Genomic DNA, 16,090 nt, shown 5'->3' with positions numbered 1-16,090 from the left:
GAGTACTTCTGTATTTACTGACAAAATACAAAAAATATCAAAGTTAGAATAGGAATCGAGAAAACTCACCATTTAAAATGCGTTTCTTATCAGAAAAGATGCCGATATTTTGTCCTAGTGACTGGGCGAGAGTTATGGCCATTTCTTCAGTCTTTCCATACTAACAAATTAGAGGGAAAAAAAACACCCAGACTGATAAACAGATTCATCTTCATTAGTTAAAAGCATCTTTCATAACCACAAACCTCATTGACTCCGCCTCCTTTTGTGAGTGAACAGACTCCGCCCATATATGAGGCTCCTCCCCAGTTGCTATGGAAGCGGTTTCCCCTAGAAGGAGAGGGAAAACTGATTAGAAGTGCCACTTTATCTGATCATAAAACTAATGTCTGCTTTGTATTTTTTGATAACTTACGAGAAAAGGTGAACGGAGTCACACTTTTCTTTAATAAAGTCTCTTCGGTACTTCATAAACTCTCGTAATGTCACCATGGGATCGTCGTTGATGTTAAATCTGTTGTCTGCAGCCCATGTTTCCATCGCAACCAAGACGATTTTAGTGTTGAGTTGCTCTTTGAAGTACTGCAGATACAAATAAAGCATTGTTATTAACAAGAGGGGAAGAAAGAATTCTATATTTTTCAAGTAAGTCTGAATCCACAAGACACAGATGATGACTGCTGGATGATGGATGTTTTTAGTTTTAATTCTAGAGCTCCATTTTGACATATTGAACAACAGACTGAAGCAGATAAATGCCAACTGTCTCTCACAGAAAGAGAAAGAGAAATGGAGGGATGTTTATGTGACTGTCAAGGGCAGACAGACTGACAAACAAGCAGATAAAGCAGCTCATGATGTAACTGTCAGAATGCACAAGGTCTGTTTGACTTGGGAAACCGATGAGGATCAGGCTTCTGTTTAATGGATTTGCAGTGTAAGAAAAAAATATTAAAAGGATATATATTATTAAAGTGAATAATAGAAGACTGAATTGTATATATCAGCAACTTACCAGATCAGCCATATTTACAACAGATTTGGCGTAGTTATTCGTTTGTCCAACGGAAAGACGATGTTTCTTGTACTGGGAAAAACGAATGTGATTACATAGTCAAATGAATGCATTACAGGCATTAAAAAAGAAAAAAAATGATAAATTGGTTAATATGTTGGTTAATTAGGTCACTCATCTTACCATTAAATGATCATTTATGACCATCAGCTCTATATATTTGGTCTCATCTGAAACACTCCGTGGATTTCGCGATATCTGTGTGAGAAATTTGAAAGTGCATCAATTTCATGTAGTTTATGACTCTGATTAGCTCTGAGACAGTGACAATGAAACTGGAATCATAATGATTCTGGATCTAGGAGTGTACTAGAACATGCTCTCATGCTTGGTGGTTTGAAAAACACATTATTTTTCACATAATTTACATTATAAAAATACCTTTCTCCCCAGCTTTGCACTTAGGCTTGATTAGTTCCAGTTTTGATTAAGGCCCGCCTTCCAAAAAATGCAATGTGTTGTGATTGGTTAGCTATCCAAGTGCATTGTGATTGGCTAACAGTACTGCCACGCCTCTTGTCAAAGTAGCAAGTTCCAGATGGCGTTAATATTGCCATCAATATTGATTCAGACCCCAAGAATATTGAACAAAAGGATCACGCAGAAACTTTGCACCCATGGATATCGCAAGACATATTAGAGTGGTAACGTTATTGTTGCTGTTGATTTTTTGTTTGGCGGCATAAATATGCAAATTCATTATCTGAGAGCAAAAGGCATTGTTGGAGTAATAGTGATTGAGGTTTCCCTGGTAAAGGCTGTACACAGGCGTCCTGCTCACAACGCTGCTTTATCAGAAATTACATGCATGATGAAATGAAAATGACATCCAATTCTCTGACATGTAGAGAGTCGGTTTCCTTCAGAAATACAGTGATATAAAAACACCCGCACTCAATATATGGGAAACACTGTAGTCTCATGATTGAAGTGTAAATACTGCAGAATACATATTGGTCTAGTATTGCACGGTCAGCAATTTATTATAAAAAATGTTTTCAAAATTGTAACATACATATTTACATACATAATTATTCAGGTGCATGTGTAGGAAAACTTGACACTACAGCACATTTCTTCGCCATGCTCTTGTCTGATGCATTCAACCAAGAGTTTTAAAAATGACTTCGCCCCTCCCCACCCCCTAACCATTTGAATTTCCATAGGCTGAATTATTTTAATCATATTCTAATCTTTTGTGATATCACAAAATCCCGGAAAACAACGCTATAGCCTAAACCAGCCATTTGTTGTAGTTCTTGAAAAGGAATTTTTTTTTAAACGTTTGATCTTTTTTATGCCCAAACGTACACACTGACTAAAATTCAAAAAGTGAAAAAGCACTATAGGACCTCTTTCACACACAAAGTGGGGAAAATAATTCTTAAAGCATTCGAGACTATCAGGAACATGTTACGAAATAATGAGATGAATTAAGATCTAAATGGAACAATAATAAATGAAAATATTTTAAATCCCCAAAAAACAATGTATCACACACTCTGAAGTTTTGTTCATTCTTGTGCATAGACTGACATGCATTGACACTGCGTTGTCATGACAACAGAAGAGTTTAAAAGTTGCACTGAAGCGAGTACTGCATGTTTTATTCATATTTTGTTAAAGCCTTCCAGCAACATCAGTTAAAAAATTCTAGACATTCTAGAACAACAGAATCAAATGATTATTCTATTATTATTTTAAGGGGTCAAATGATGTTGCTAAAACAACATTATTTGATGTATTTGGTGTATTGAAATGTGTTAATGGAGTTTAAGGTTAAAAAGCACATTATTTTCCACATACTGTACAGTACTGTATCTTCTCTATGACCCACCTTTCTAAAACCCATTGATTTTTACGAAGCGTGGTGTGCTCTGATTGGCCAGCTATCCAGTGCATTGTGATTGGCTGAATACTTCAAGTGTGTGATGGGCATGTTACGCCCCTTAACATACTGTGATGCCCTGTCTGGCCGGAGCGATGAGACATAAACATTAAACCCATCATAAACATGATATAAACATGATTTCTAGTCATGTCCTCATTTGGAAGGCCAAACAAAGTAGTTTCACTTTCTCAGTATAACACACAGGGTCTTTACAACATGACGGCGGCAACAACAATACTACAATGAGAATAAAAGGTATTTCTTCTTTCTTTGCATGAACATCTGGGTGGCGTTATGCAAATCTTCCCATCCCACATTGTGATGTAGATATGTGTGGGTGTGTTAGAACGAGCCAATTTAGGGGGGTGTGGTTGACTCTTAACTTTTATAAAGAAAATCTATTTGGATTTGAGACTTTAGTCTTTGCAACTTTACAGATCTTTTTTATGCACCAAGAGCTTGTAACATTCCAAAGAGAAAGGAAAATTTTAATCTATTTTAAAAAGGAAAGCATTCTGAACTATTCGTGATTCCCAATCCTATTGACAAACATGTTTCATATCATCACCCTTCAGCATGCAAAACATGAGAAACAGCTGATCTATTCATTAGTGCCATAAAGAGTCCACAGCCCTGCTGTAAATATTTGATGGGGATGACAAGAAAGACACAGAAGAAACAGAAAGAGAGCAGCACTTACAACAGCACTGAAATCACATCAGATCACACACACACACACACACACACACACAGAGAAACCATGAGCCATGCATGCTTTAAGTATACACACCTGTCTCTTTTTCCTCCTGTGGGAGGCACTAGACAGTGGAGGGTTCTGGAACAGTGTCTTTGCCAGGTGATCTTAAACAAATATATTTACTATCAGAATGGACACTTGAGCACAAAGTGCATGCACACAAAACTAACTCATTCCTCTTTATTAATTATCCCCCATGGACCCTTATATATAGTATTTGCATGCTATATACATCATGCTTTAAACTGGAACACGAGATGGTTCATACCTGCAGAAATGATGTCCTCTGGGAGGTCCAAACCAGGAGACTGATAAATCATGTGCACATCAACCTCCTCCTACAGGGAAAGAATCAGAGGATATGATATGATTCATATTTGTCAAATGCCCTTTTGTAACACTTAGATAGTTTGACGGGACAAACCGTTATGTTTGTATAAGAAAGAGACAGACAGCACATATAATAATGCAAGTCACATTTTGATTTAGGCAATTTGTGTCTAAAAGTTCTAAATGTACTAATTACAATATTCTTTAGGCCTAAACAAGTTTGTTACAGTATGTTACAGTTTTGTTGTTTTAATTAATTTTCCTCAAAAGATTTTTGAAACGTTTAAACAGAATTTGACTTAAAAAAACATGACTATCCTATTCACAAATGTGACATCAAGCTTATTGTGAAGAAATAGTTAAGACAGTTAAAAATGATGAGATGGAAAATGAACGTTTTGACTATCGTTTGTTGGAGGCTCTAAAATACAACTCGATTTGCTTGAGAGGAGGCTCCACAGACTGTGTCGTTTAAATTAGCAAAATAATTGTCTTTTAAAATGCCACTGTATAATTGTCACACTGTTAATTTGAATATTTATACTGGTTTTGCGTTTATTCACATTACACTGATGGTTTTATTGCACAAGTGAGCGCACATGTGACGTCACAAGGCACCCGCCTCAGTGAGTTTGTGCGCGCTCCCGAAGAGTCCCAAAATATAAACACTACACGACGAAACCGGACAGAAGATCACCAATTGCGTGATAAAATGACAGTTATATCGCCAAAGGAGTCGTTTGAAGCTCACTATTAATCAGGTACGTGCGATATACTGGTCTTAAAAAAAGCGTCACTCGGAGGAAACTAAAGCGCAACAGGTTGTATCATAATGTTAGCTGTTAGCTGAGATTAGCTTGTCAACGCTCGAATCTACTTTTAATTAATCAAAACAAACCATAAACACCCCTGTAACTTTAAAACAATATAACTTTAAAATAAGTATCTTCTGATTGACACAGCAAGAAAATGCTAATTCTTACAGAGTTGCTAATGTCTGACATTTTTTGTAATGACAGCTTGCGCACAACTCTCCATGTAAACAGTAACGTTACACATAGCTATTGTACATATACACAGAGACATTTATTGTGGTCTACACTTAGAAAAACACATCAATGCTTAATACACACACTTATACTTAATACGACTCATATTTAAACATTGCAAGCATCACTGGTTTCTGACTCATCTTTACTGTATGTTTGTGAAGGAGTGGACATTACAGTAAGATTTCCAGTAACGTACACTTTCTGTATTTGCATACAATCTTATGAAACTTTCCCTTTTGTAAGCAAACTTGCAAATTACCTTAAGACTGCAGAATGAAATATGGATAAATAAAAACATAGCTTTTTTCTCATCACCCCTCTTGTCTAAAAATGTCATTTCATGTCCCCTTTCCCCACTAGGTTCCAGTTTTTCTCCTGCCTCCAGCCATGTCTTGTCGTGACGTTCACGCCACCAATGCTTTCGCCTTCATCATCGCAATGCTGTCAGTGGGTGGTCTGATGGTCGCCATGCTCATTCCCCAGTGGAGAACCATCCGCCTTCTCACCTTTAACCGCAATGCTAAAAACGTGACCGTGTACGATGGCCTGTGGACAAAGTGTGTGCTTCGAGATGGTTCTTCAGGTTGCTATTACTTTGATGCAGACTGGTATGCCAAAGTAGACCAGTTGGACCTCAGACTACTTCAGTTCTGTTTACCTGCAGGTAGGTGCTAATGATGGGTTCAATGAACTTGTTCTTCAGTTAATAAAGCTGTATTAAATACATTTTCCTCCCAAATTAAATTTTTTCCATTTTAATGATGTTTTAATAGCTTCATTTTAAAGAGGCCATATGATGATTTTGACTGTTTTCTTTTTGTATCTGCTGCTTATGTATAAAATCCGCAAAGTTACAAAGCTCAAAGTCTCCCATAAAGGGATTTATTTCTTCAAACAGAGAACACTGCTCCAGACTTGCCTAAAATGCATTGATTGAAGCCTAGATATTACTTCTGCAAACATCTACATCACAGTTTAAAATATTAGCATAATGCCTGCTCAAAGGCATATGCAGAGAAAGACGGTTAGGTGAACTGTAGTCTCAGCCTCAGACGTCACGCCCACGGACCGTTGGCTGAATGCCTGATACATACGGCACACAAAATTGGAAATACTTAAGGAGTTTCTAAGTAGTCATTGAAAAATGAAATTATACAGGATTTCCAGGAGATGTGTGTGTCGCATTTTTTAACGTTGTGCCTGGAAACAAAGATCAAGTGCCTCCTTAAAAGTGGCCAAGGTTTCAAACCAAACAGATTGTAGTTAAGACCTTTGGGTTTCTGCGTCTATATGACAAAGTTTTGTCCAATGTAATGGTAAAACACTCGTGATGTGACTCTTAGAGCAGCTCTGGAGATGAAGTTCATTTGTAGTGTCCTATGACCTATATATAATGAGACAGTGGTTGCTGAAAACACAAGCTGTGCCGCTCATTTACTTATTAATCTACTTCTTTTTGTAGTTTATATTCACTGACACTAATCCATATCACAGTTTGATTACATTTACAGCTCTACTTTTATTTATCCAATTTGTGCCAAATTCCAGAACATTCTGCATTGTACACTAAATAACATTTTTTTTTTTGACTGGTTTCAGTTATTCTGTCCTCATTTGCGTCACGGAAATCATAGGGTTTATTCTGTTGACATCAGCCTCTTCTCTCCACAGGCCTGCTGTTTTCCAGCTTGGCTCTTCTGCTTTGCCTCACTGGCATGTGTAAAACTGCTTGCTGCTCCAAAACTCCTGATGACATCAAGAACTCCCGCTGCTTGGTCAACAGCTCAGGCTGCCATCTAGTGGCTGGGATGCTTCTGTTTCTAGGCGGGGCAATTGCCATGCCACCCTCTGTCTGGTTCCTGTTCCACACGCGTAAGCTTAATGAGCGGTATGATAATCTGTTTGCTGTTGAGTTTGGGGTGTATGTGGCCATTGGCAGTGCTGGTGGGCTAATCCTAGCCGCTCTGCTGATGCTCATGTGGTATTGCATGTGTAAAAAACTGCCTTCACCCTTCTGGCTACCTCTACCTGAAGTTCCTGCAATGACCAACAGCCTCTCAGCTCAGCCCCTCATGGCCAATGGCTTGCCTTCTCCCATGACATATGGGCCCCAGAGCTTCCCTCCGGCTGTTCTGGATGCCCCCACTTTTTTCCCAGCACAGGGTTACCCTCAGCCTGCACCTACACAGCCTATGCCGCCCCATGTCTACATGCCACAGATGTCCATACCTGATGGTTACGGTATAGAACTTGGAGCCTCACAGGCATATAGTTACGCTCCCTCTCAAAGCTACGCGCCTTCTCAGGGATATGCCCCATCTCAAAGCTACGCCCCCTCACAGAGGTATGCTGGGCACCGCTATTCCACACGCTCCCGTATGTCCGGCATTGAGATTGACATTCCTGTCCTTACAGACTGACAATGAGTTAGTTGTTTCAAATCAAACAGGTAAAACTGGTGTTCTCTTCCTATAAATTAGTAATGGTAAATTAACTGTGGCAGGGAATTTGAAGTGAACAAAATAAAGTGAAACTAAAAGAAATGCCTTTTATTCAACTGATGTAGCCAGGTGCCTCTTAGTAATAGCACTGAAAATGGCCATACAACGTAAAAATTATCAAACCAATAACACAGGTGCAATTAGAAAGTTGTGTACCTCTCTCAATGAGTTTTATTCATAAAACCCAAGCAGTACACATTTCTGTGTAAACTGTTCATAATTTCCCTGAATATGTTGCATTGCATTGAATTCAGTGTGACAGGTTTACGTATTATGTACACAGAAATTCATTCCGTTCACGTTGCATGACCTTAAGTCTTTTTTCTGCTTTTAAACCTCAACACTAACACTGAACTTTATGTTGATGTTAAGCACTGTTTTAACCTGTTAGTGAATATGCCTGCTAACATCTAAATGTGATTAGTAAATGCTTAAGAGACGCAACCTACAGTTTTATGACTGCTTACACTATTCCTACTGTCAATGCCATGAATTTTCATATTTGCCTTATTGTTGTAATAACTGAACATCATGTTTTTTTTTTTTCTAAATTTCTGATGTTACATAAAGTGAAGGAGAAGTAGATTTACCTGCTGTTTATTATTATTTTTGCAATGGAAATACATTTTTATTTCCGTTTTGTTTTCAGTTTAAAAACTGTCAAGATGCTACATGAACACTTGTGTAACAGAATCTGTTTTTATTTTATTTTATATATGTTTAAGGGTTCATTACTCATTTCTGCCTGATGCCTTCGAGCAGTTTAGCTACTGTTATCAAGACTGTACTACCACTTTTTGATTTATGCTTTGTAATTAGCCTTACATGAGCTACAAACCATGAATGAAACACTACACTGCATTCCACTCTCTCCTTTTAGTGCAAATGTTTATTGCATTTTAAAGGTGTCACACCAGAGAAGTCATTGCAGTGTAACTCAGAGCATTTTAATTAAATGCTGTAGTAGTATGTTTGTTTACTGTTACATAGTCCATTGCTACATTTTTTTTAAAAACACTAATGTCTCTAAAACAAATAGTTCCTATAACATTGCCTATGACATATTGCACAGATCAATTTCATCTTGCCTGTTTCTACAAAGCTCTATTGCAAAATGTTTATGTCATTTTTAATATGTTTTTTAATACATGTATATGTGTGTGAGTGTGTGTGTGTGTATATGTAACCTGTATAGAGTACTAATGTGTTGATTGCAATTGATTAAATTAAATCTGCTGATTTATTGAAATATAGCATAGAGCTGTCCCTTGTTGTCTGAATAGCATTTCCCTAATATTTCCCTAATAGCAAAGTCCCTAATATTTTTAAATAAAAATTATTAGGTAAAACGTTTATTATATTGAACAATATTTAATTATTTTTATCTTTAGTTTTTTTTAATCAATATTTTATTAATAATTTACCCAAAATTTGTTTGCTATATGCATTTTATGCTTAACAGATAGAGTACAATGTCGAAAGCTTACAAACCATTACAAACCTTACAAACCATTACAAATCAGTCACTTAGGTTCCTTTTTATGTGGGATGGCAGCTCACTAGGTTTTGGAACAGAGAGCCAGTCAGTCTCGAGATGTTAAACAAAAGCTGACGTGAAATATCAGACAACTACAGTATTCAACATTTACATCACTGCATTTAGCAGACACTAGCGATTTAAAGTGAATTTGATGTGCGTATTATCAGATAAGCATTTCTTGGGAAATGACCTTGCTATTGTTAGCACCATGCTCTACCAGCTGAGCTACAGGAACACTACACATCCTGCCAGCACACTTCTGCACGCTTGCACTCGCTGCCAGGGGGAATATCAGTGAGCTAGATAAGAAAAACGAGGGAGACACAGACCTCGTTTCTATGGAGGTTGTTCCAGTCCACCACCCATATACTCACGTATGAGAGGCAGCACTTAGTGAAGGATTAGCCATATAACGCAGATGGCCTCTCAGATGTATTGGTTTAAAATAAGATGGGGTTTTCTGTATTGGAGCAGAGGAAGGGGTGTGAGTGTTCTCTTGGGGACTAGTTTATGAATAGAACGCAGGTTGGGGGATGGCACACTTTCATTTTTTTGGAAAGTGTGTTAAAAATGTTGAGGGGGTGGGGTGCCTGCTGCCCTGTTCCAGAGACGATCACCCACCCCCAACACCAACAGCCCAACTGTCCTCTGAGTCTAAAAAGACATGGAGAGACAAGTAAGAGATGTCTCTCAAAACACAAACACGATTTTAAGCAAACTAAAGCCTCGTTCAGACGGTTAGCCCAAATCTGATATTTGTGCAAATCTGATTTAAATCAGATTATATTAAAATACTCTGAATGGAAACAAACGACATGGAATTTTTGCAGATCCGTTTCGAGCTACATTCATATGTGGTTTAAGTCATATTCAAATCGTATTCCTAGAAATCTGTTTCAGTCTGACCAGTCAGGTAAGATTTAGCATAGCTTTTTCACATTCTCACACCACGTAAAACATAAACAGTTGTAGAAAACTTGCTAAATGTCTTTGCAGAAACAAGCTTTTGTAGTTGCGATGTGCAAATCAAGTGGAAAAAGACAATATACCTATTGCTAGTATACACTTTTTGAGTTTTGAAAACCAGCGGAGACAGCAGCTCGGAATAAAGTCACACATTCCAGCTTCCTGCATATTTGCTGCTACCTCATTAAACAAAATATAATCCAGCGTGACGGCAACATGTTGTCATGTCATAAAACCACAGCTGTATTGCAAACTGTATTGCTGTTATTGTTTCAAGTGCAGGCGTAACAATGCAACGGCATTGCCATAGAAAGTACCCACTGCAGATATTCAGTAAAATGAATGAGTGCTACGGGACACACAAATCAGATCTGAACAGTTGTGATACACAGTGTGGAGAGTCATCTAGCTCAGATTCCAATCGGATATTCACAAAAAAAGGATTTGGGTTGACTGTCTGAACAAGGCTTAATTACATCATGCATAATTTAATTTGTATATATCAATATCTGATATTTCTTTTATTATTAGAAATTAAAATGGTGTATCAGCAGACAGAATTTGGCATCATAAATTATCTAGTTCTGTCTTTTATATTATTTATCAATATTTGCTGTTATTGTCATAACCTCTATTAGGTTTCACTATTTAATGTTAGCAAACATTAAACTACTTTTAATAATTTATTATTATAAATAATTATAAGCATATAATCAGTAATATATGCACTACTGTTCAAAAGCAAGGGGTTAGATTTTTTAATTGTTTTGAAATACGTCTCTTATGCTCACCAAGGCTGCTTTTACTTGATCAAAATAAAGTAAAACAGAAATATTGTGAAAAATATTTACGATTTATTTTCTAATGTAACATTTAAAAAAATAATTTGGGCATAATATAATTGAGGGCAAAGGTCAATTTTCAGCAGCATTTAACTGCAATCTTTATTGTCACATGATCCTTCAGAAATCATTCTAATATGCTGATTTGGTGCAGCTTTCATTAATAGTAAGTTCAAAAGAACAGCTTGAAATATTTTTCACTATAATTCCATTATTATCCTATAGCTAACTATTAATTTTGTGTAAATAAATAAATACATTATTATTAATAAACACAAATGTATTATTATCACATATATATTTTATCAAATAAATTAAATGATTGTTTATACTTCACTGTGCAAAATTTTAGAAAAGCTATATGCTACCATGCAATAGTAGCTGTAATCTTACCTATTTGGCTAAGGGCTCAAATTATTTCCAGTCAAGCAAACGTCAATCATAAAGAACTGCTGTTTCAGAGGTGGAATACATTATTACATTGTTTTCTTAGGACTAACATGGACACTGAGGAAACTGTCAAAAAATCTGAAGTAAAGGTAAAGTAAAGAATGTCCACTTTAGTTTCATTATGACTTCAGGTAGGTTGAGAGGCAGAGGCGCTGCATGTTCTGTGAGCTTTGTGCAGGATCCAGCAGTGAGAGACGCTACAGCGGCCAAATAGGGACACATTTTCATGTCCCCCGCTGCAGTGCGAGGCGGATAACAGATGCATGTGCCATATGGTACACAGGACGATGCTGTCCCTTTGGTTTCTGACTGTGTCTGAATGAATCAGATCAGAGGACTGCCCTGTTGCTGAGGCCACCAACACGCCAGGTCACAGGGTTGATACGAAACATGACAAAACCATCAGCAGAAAGACGACAAAGAAACCGAGTCATTTCTCAGGGTGAGATGCTCATAAGACAGCGGGCGAAGCAGTGTACAACAAAAGTGAGAAGATAAGTATTCCTCAAATTCCCACTGAAGAAATTTTATTAACTTGCAGATAACCTAGAAACCAGTAACAATCAGATACATGACATTATTTTCCACATTATTGTGTATATATGTGTTTATAAAATCTTTAATCATTATCATATATATATGAATATTTAATATACATTTACATTTATAAAGATAAACATTTGTGAGAATTATGCTGTATTTCATTCATTAAGTGATTTCTGATGGCATAAAGATGGACTTATAATATTTGTGACTGAACAGATAAAACAAAATTGTGAGAAAAAAAGCAAACTGTGAATGGATCATAAACTCTGGATCATAAAATCCTTTCACTGCTGCTTTAAATGACACAGATCTCTTTATTATCATGTACCTCTGTGAGTCACTTAATGAATCAGATCATCGTTCTGTGACTGAGAAATGATATTTCCTTTCTAAAACCTCAGTGTCTCAGTGACACAGCTTTAGCTTGTCTTTCCCGGATACACCATCCTCGTTCTCTGCCAGTGTTCACATGGGATTCTGCCATTAGCAGATAATAGCTGTGCTTTTTCAGAGTCAGGTATCTCTATCGACTGTGTGATGGGCTTATCAGTCAACATATGACCTGTCTGCACTGGAAAAACCCTTTTAAACAGGTCTGGGGTGTTTCCTTGCCTCAAACAATCACTATCAAGTTTACAGTTTAATCTACAGACACCTTAAAACCAAAGTAAAGATGGAGCAAGTATACTATAAAAACTGTGGCAATACAAAAATTATTTGTACTTTATAGCTAATAAACAACATGATGACATATATAAATCTCATAATACTGATATGGGCACTATTTTCTTTGTTTAATGTAGGAATCCACTATACTTACACTTGTAGTATTCTCTCCTCCTGGTTCAATCATGTATGTGTGGTTCCCATCAAAGAACATTCCACTAGAGAGAAAGAAAAAGAGAGAGATGGTGATGCATATACTGTAAAAAAAAATCTTGTAAAATACTGGCAACAGAGTTGTCAAAAATCTGCTGTAATTCTATGGTATGAATGCTGTGAAACTGCTTTATAGCATATTACCGTAAAAACAAAACACAGTATTTTTCAGTATTTCTTATTTTACAGTAAAATACTGACAGCAGAGTCACTAGCAATATACTGTAATTCTACGTTATTAATACTGTTAAATAATTTTTAAATCATATAAGGAAATTAAAAACACAGGCAATAGTAATAGGCTAATAAAAGGCGAATATTTATAAACAAGAACACCCAAAATGGACTAAAATAGGCAAGATTAAAGGGGTCATTTGATGCGATGCGATTAATGTTTTCCTGAACCTGGTAAGGGGCGTAACATTTCTGTCACATGCTCAAGATAGTTTGCCAATCAGAACACACCACGCTTTTCAGAACGATGAGCCTTATAAAAATCAATGCATTTCAGAAAGGCAGGGCATAGAGGAGCAACAAAAATATTCATGTGGAAAATAATGTTTTTTTTTTCACCTTGAACTGCGTAAACACATTGCACTACACCAAAAAAATAAAAAAAATAAAAATCAATGTCATATGACCCCTTTAAAAGCAATGTGAACATTTTTATAAGAAAAAGTGCATAACAGAGTACAAACTCAAACTCAGTAATATAGCTTATACAGACAAAAAGAAAATGTGTTTTAAAAGTTTAACAATCAATAATGTGTAAAAACTAAATATAACAAATAATTTGGTGTGTTTTACAGTGCCATAATACACATGCCGAAAGCCTTAATAAGCACTGAAAGTTGTGAATAAATTATGTTTTACAGTGCATCGGCAGAATTTTACCCTTTTCTATTAATGTGTTTATAAGCACTCACTTATTATAAGCATTCTCAAGCACCATTCCGGCTTGTTCAGTTCCAGCTCATCGGTCACCGATAGGGTGAATTTGGATGTGAGAGAAAACACTTCGACAAAGACCTCCAGTTTTAAAAGAATGTGCTCCTCGCTGTCATTTTCAAAAATTCTCTCTTATGAGATTCGTTGTGTCATAAGTGCAGAGAACACGAATGGTTAGTTTGAGGCAGCACTTTTTCAGTTTCAGTTCTTCCCGCTCATCACAGTCTCCGGTCCAGTTTTAAAAGAACAAGCTCCCCAGTCCTCACTGCAGTCAGGTTCAAAGTTCCCTCTCCTCTGATCAGTTTTCTTCTACTTTCCACATATATTCCTGTCATGAGCGGCGCAAACAAGGATAGGCAAAGACTTACTTGTTCTCAAACTCATGTGAAACAACTGTTCAGCACCACTGTGCTATTGCTTTAAATTGACAGCCCAGAATGCATTGCGTACTACAGTACAAAACTTTAATACATAGATACAGTAGATTAGTGTTGAAAATGGGCTGTAAATTAACAGCAGTTGCTTACCGTGAAAATTATTTGGATTGTTTTCTACAGTACATTACCGATACAATGGAAAACAGTACTGTCAGAATTTGGCCATTACTTTTACAGTGGTTTTTTACAGTGTAGGTAGTATGTTATACAGTTTAGTGGCCATTATATTAAAAAGGAATGTGATACAAAAACATGCTGATTAAAGATCATTTAGAATTAATGTTGAATGTTTCTTACATCCACATTTAAATTGTAATTTTGCTAGCTAAATCTATCCAATTTAGACTTACAATTTAAACGACTTAACATTTAAAGAATTGAATAAAAACTGTCATTTTTTTAATTAGAAGCAAAGTTTGTCAAAAAACTTGGATGCTGGTTTGACACAATCTTGATAAAAGTTTAAAAAGCATTTAAAGTTGGAGGTTTCTATCTGCCTTATATATACTAATATGAAATCAAAGGTTGAAGTTCTTCAGAATTCTACATGACTCTTGCTTAATTCTGCACAGTATACTGTATACTGCCTGCTAATTTTGAAAAAACATGCAATTAACAGCTGTATGCTACATTGTTGTACATTGTTGTAAACCTCATCATGCTGCATAATTCATTCAATCTTGTATATAAAAGTGGTTACTATGCATTTTTAATGCAATTTTGTCCACAAAGGTTTAGCATACGGTAATAAGATTGATCCATCTAGATGTTTCAGTGCTGACTGTCCAAATGCAGGTAATTCTCACACTTGTTGTGTGGAGACTGCGTTTGTGTGTTGGTATATCTGTGAGTTCAGACGTTGTTCCCTTTTAGCTTTGAGACATGCAGAGAGGATATCATTCTCTGCTCTGATGGAATTTATCTTTTAGATGAATCAGTCGGTGACTCTCACAGAGCCTCCAGACGGAGCACAGACACTCAAGGTGACTTCTGAAAGCATTTGAATAATAAGCATTTTGATAATATAAAGCCCTTTAGCCTGACTACATTCATGACATACACACTTGAATGAATCATGAAAGAATTTCAGTGGAAAACCCAAAAATGAAGGTTCATCAAGACAGACACTAGTCTCACATTGTTTCTCATTTAGAGTAAAACAAAAACAAAAAGACAGACAGATAAATAAAAATAAATTAAATATACTTTTAATGCATCATGCTGCTTGTGTCCAGTGTAGACATAATGCAAAGGATCTTAAAGTAACCCTAAGCCAAGTTTGTATCATAATAGAACAGTCAGTCAATATAACTACATCAATAATTGCTTTAGGTCAGTGATCTGCAAAAGGTCAAATAGCTCTCAGTCGATGAGGGGTTTTAAAAGTGTCTGCTGTAGGCTGTCATCAGCAGCCCGTGACTGTTAGAGTGTAATGCTGTATGTCTGACCCATGATATGACATTTGGATAAACCACTATGAAACTGCAGTCTCAGCAGCAGATATCAATTACTCAAAGTATTATAACTTCTCTTATATGTCACAGTTTATTTACTCATTTTTACAGTTCCATTTGGGGTCAATAAGAGAATAATGATAATTTGTATTTCATAATATCAAATTAATTAGTTTTAATGAGATTAATATTTGTCCTATCAACTAAAATTAATATTTTATATATTTATTTAAACATACATCAACATTTAACAAAAAACATGTGAACACTGTCCTGGAATAATAACATTACGAGTATACTATATTGTAATACAATTTGTTGAATTTTTTTTTATTCTTTTGCCAAGAAAGCATGTGCAAGCAAACAACAACAGCAATTAATTTCCTCCTAAATCTGTGCATATGTGATCCTTTGAGGAGAAG

General features: G+C 36.2%; 2 protein-coding genes across 2 annotated transcripts in view; one reads left to right on the top strand and one right to left on the bottom strand.

Moving 5' to 3' along the window:
• Positions 1-16,090, bottom strand: part of LOC113059888 (disintegrin and metalloproteinase domain-containing protein 22-like) — a 57,381-nt gene that overhangs the window by 21,302 nt on the left and 19,989 nt on the right. The window contains exons 6-13 of the mRNA XM_026228548.1: positions 12,771-12,834; positions 3,992-4,061; positions 3,757-3,827; positions 1,199-1,273; positions 1,016-1,087; positions 416-582; positions 246-330; positions 70-160 (exon numbers count right to left, since the gene is read on the bottom strand). Of these exons, the coding sequence (XP_026084333.1) occupies positions 70-160; positions 246-330; positions 416-582; positions 1,016-1,087; positions 1,199-1,273; positions 3,757-3,827; positions 3,992-4,061; positions 12,771-12,834 (695 nt within the window). The remainder of the gene's footprint in view (positions 1-69; positions 161-245; positions 331-415; positions 583-1,015; positions 1,088-1,198; positions 1,274-3,756; positions 3,828-3,991; positions 4,062-12,770; positions 12,835-16,090) is intronic.
• LOC113059890 (claudin-12-like) lies at positions 4,662-8,860 on the top strand. The gene is made up of 3 exons (XM_026228549.1): positions 4,662-4,814; positions 5,466-5,769; positions 6,777-8,860. The coding sequence occupies exons 2-3, from the start codon at positions 5,493-5,495 to the stop codon at positions 7,523-7,525; spliced, it is 1,026 nt and encodes a 341-aa protein (XP_026084334.1). The 5' UTR covers positions 4,662-4,814; positions 5,466-5,492; the 3' UTR covers positions 7,526-8,860.

Source organism: Carassius auratus, chromosome 41, assembly GCF_003368295.1.
Source record: "Carassius auratus strain Wakin chromosome 41, ASM336829v1, whole genome shotgun sequence".
NCBI lineage: Eukaryota > Metazoa > Chordata > Actinopteri > Cypriniformes > Cyprinidae > Carassius > Carassius auratus.
Note: the sequence above shows the minus strand (reverse complement) of the source record. Positions and strands in the feature narration are given on the sequence as shown.

Excerpts from the sequence above, each read along its gene's own strand:
- LOC113059890 (XM_026228549.1), top strand. The coding sequence starts at position 5,493 with ATGTCTTGTCGTGACGTTCACGCCACCAATGCTTTCGCCTTCATCATC. Across the intron at positions 5,770-6,776 it reads TCAGTTCTGTTTACCTGCAG|GCCTGCTGTTTTCCAGCTTG; the intron begins GTAGGTGCTAAT and ends TTCTCTCCACAG.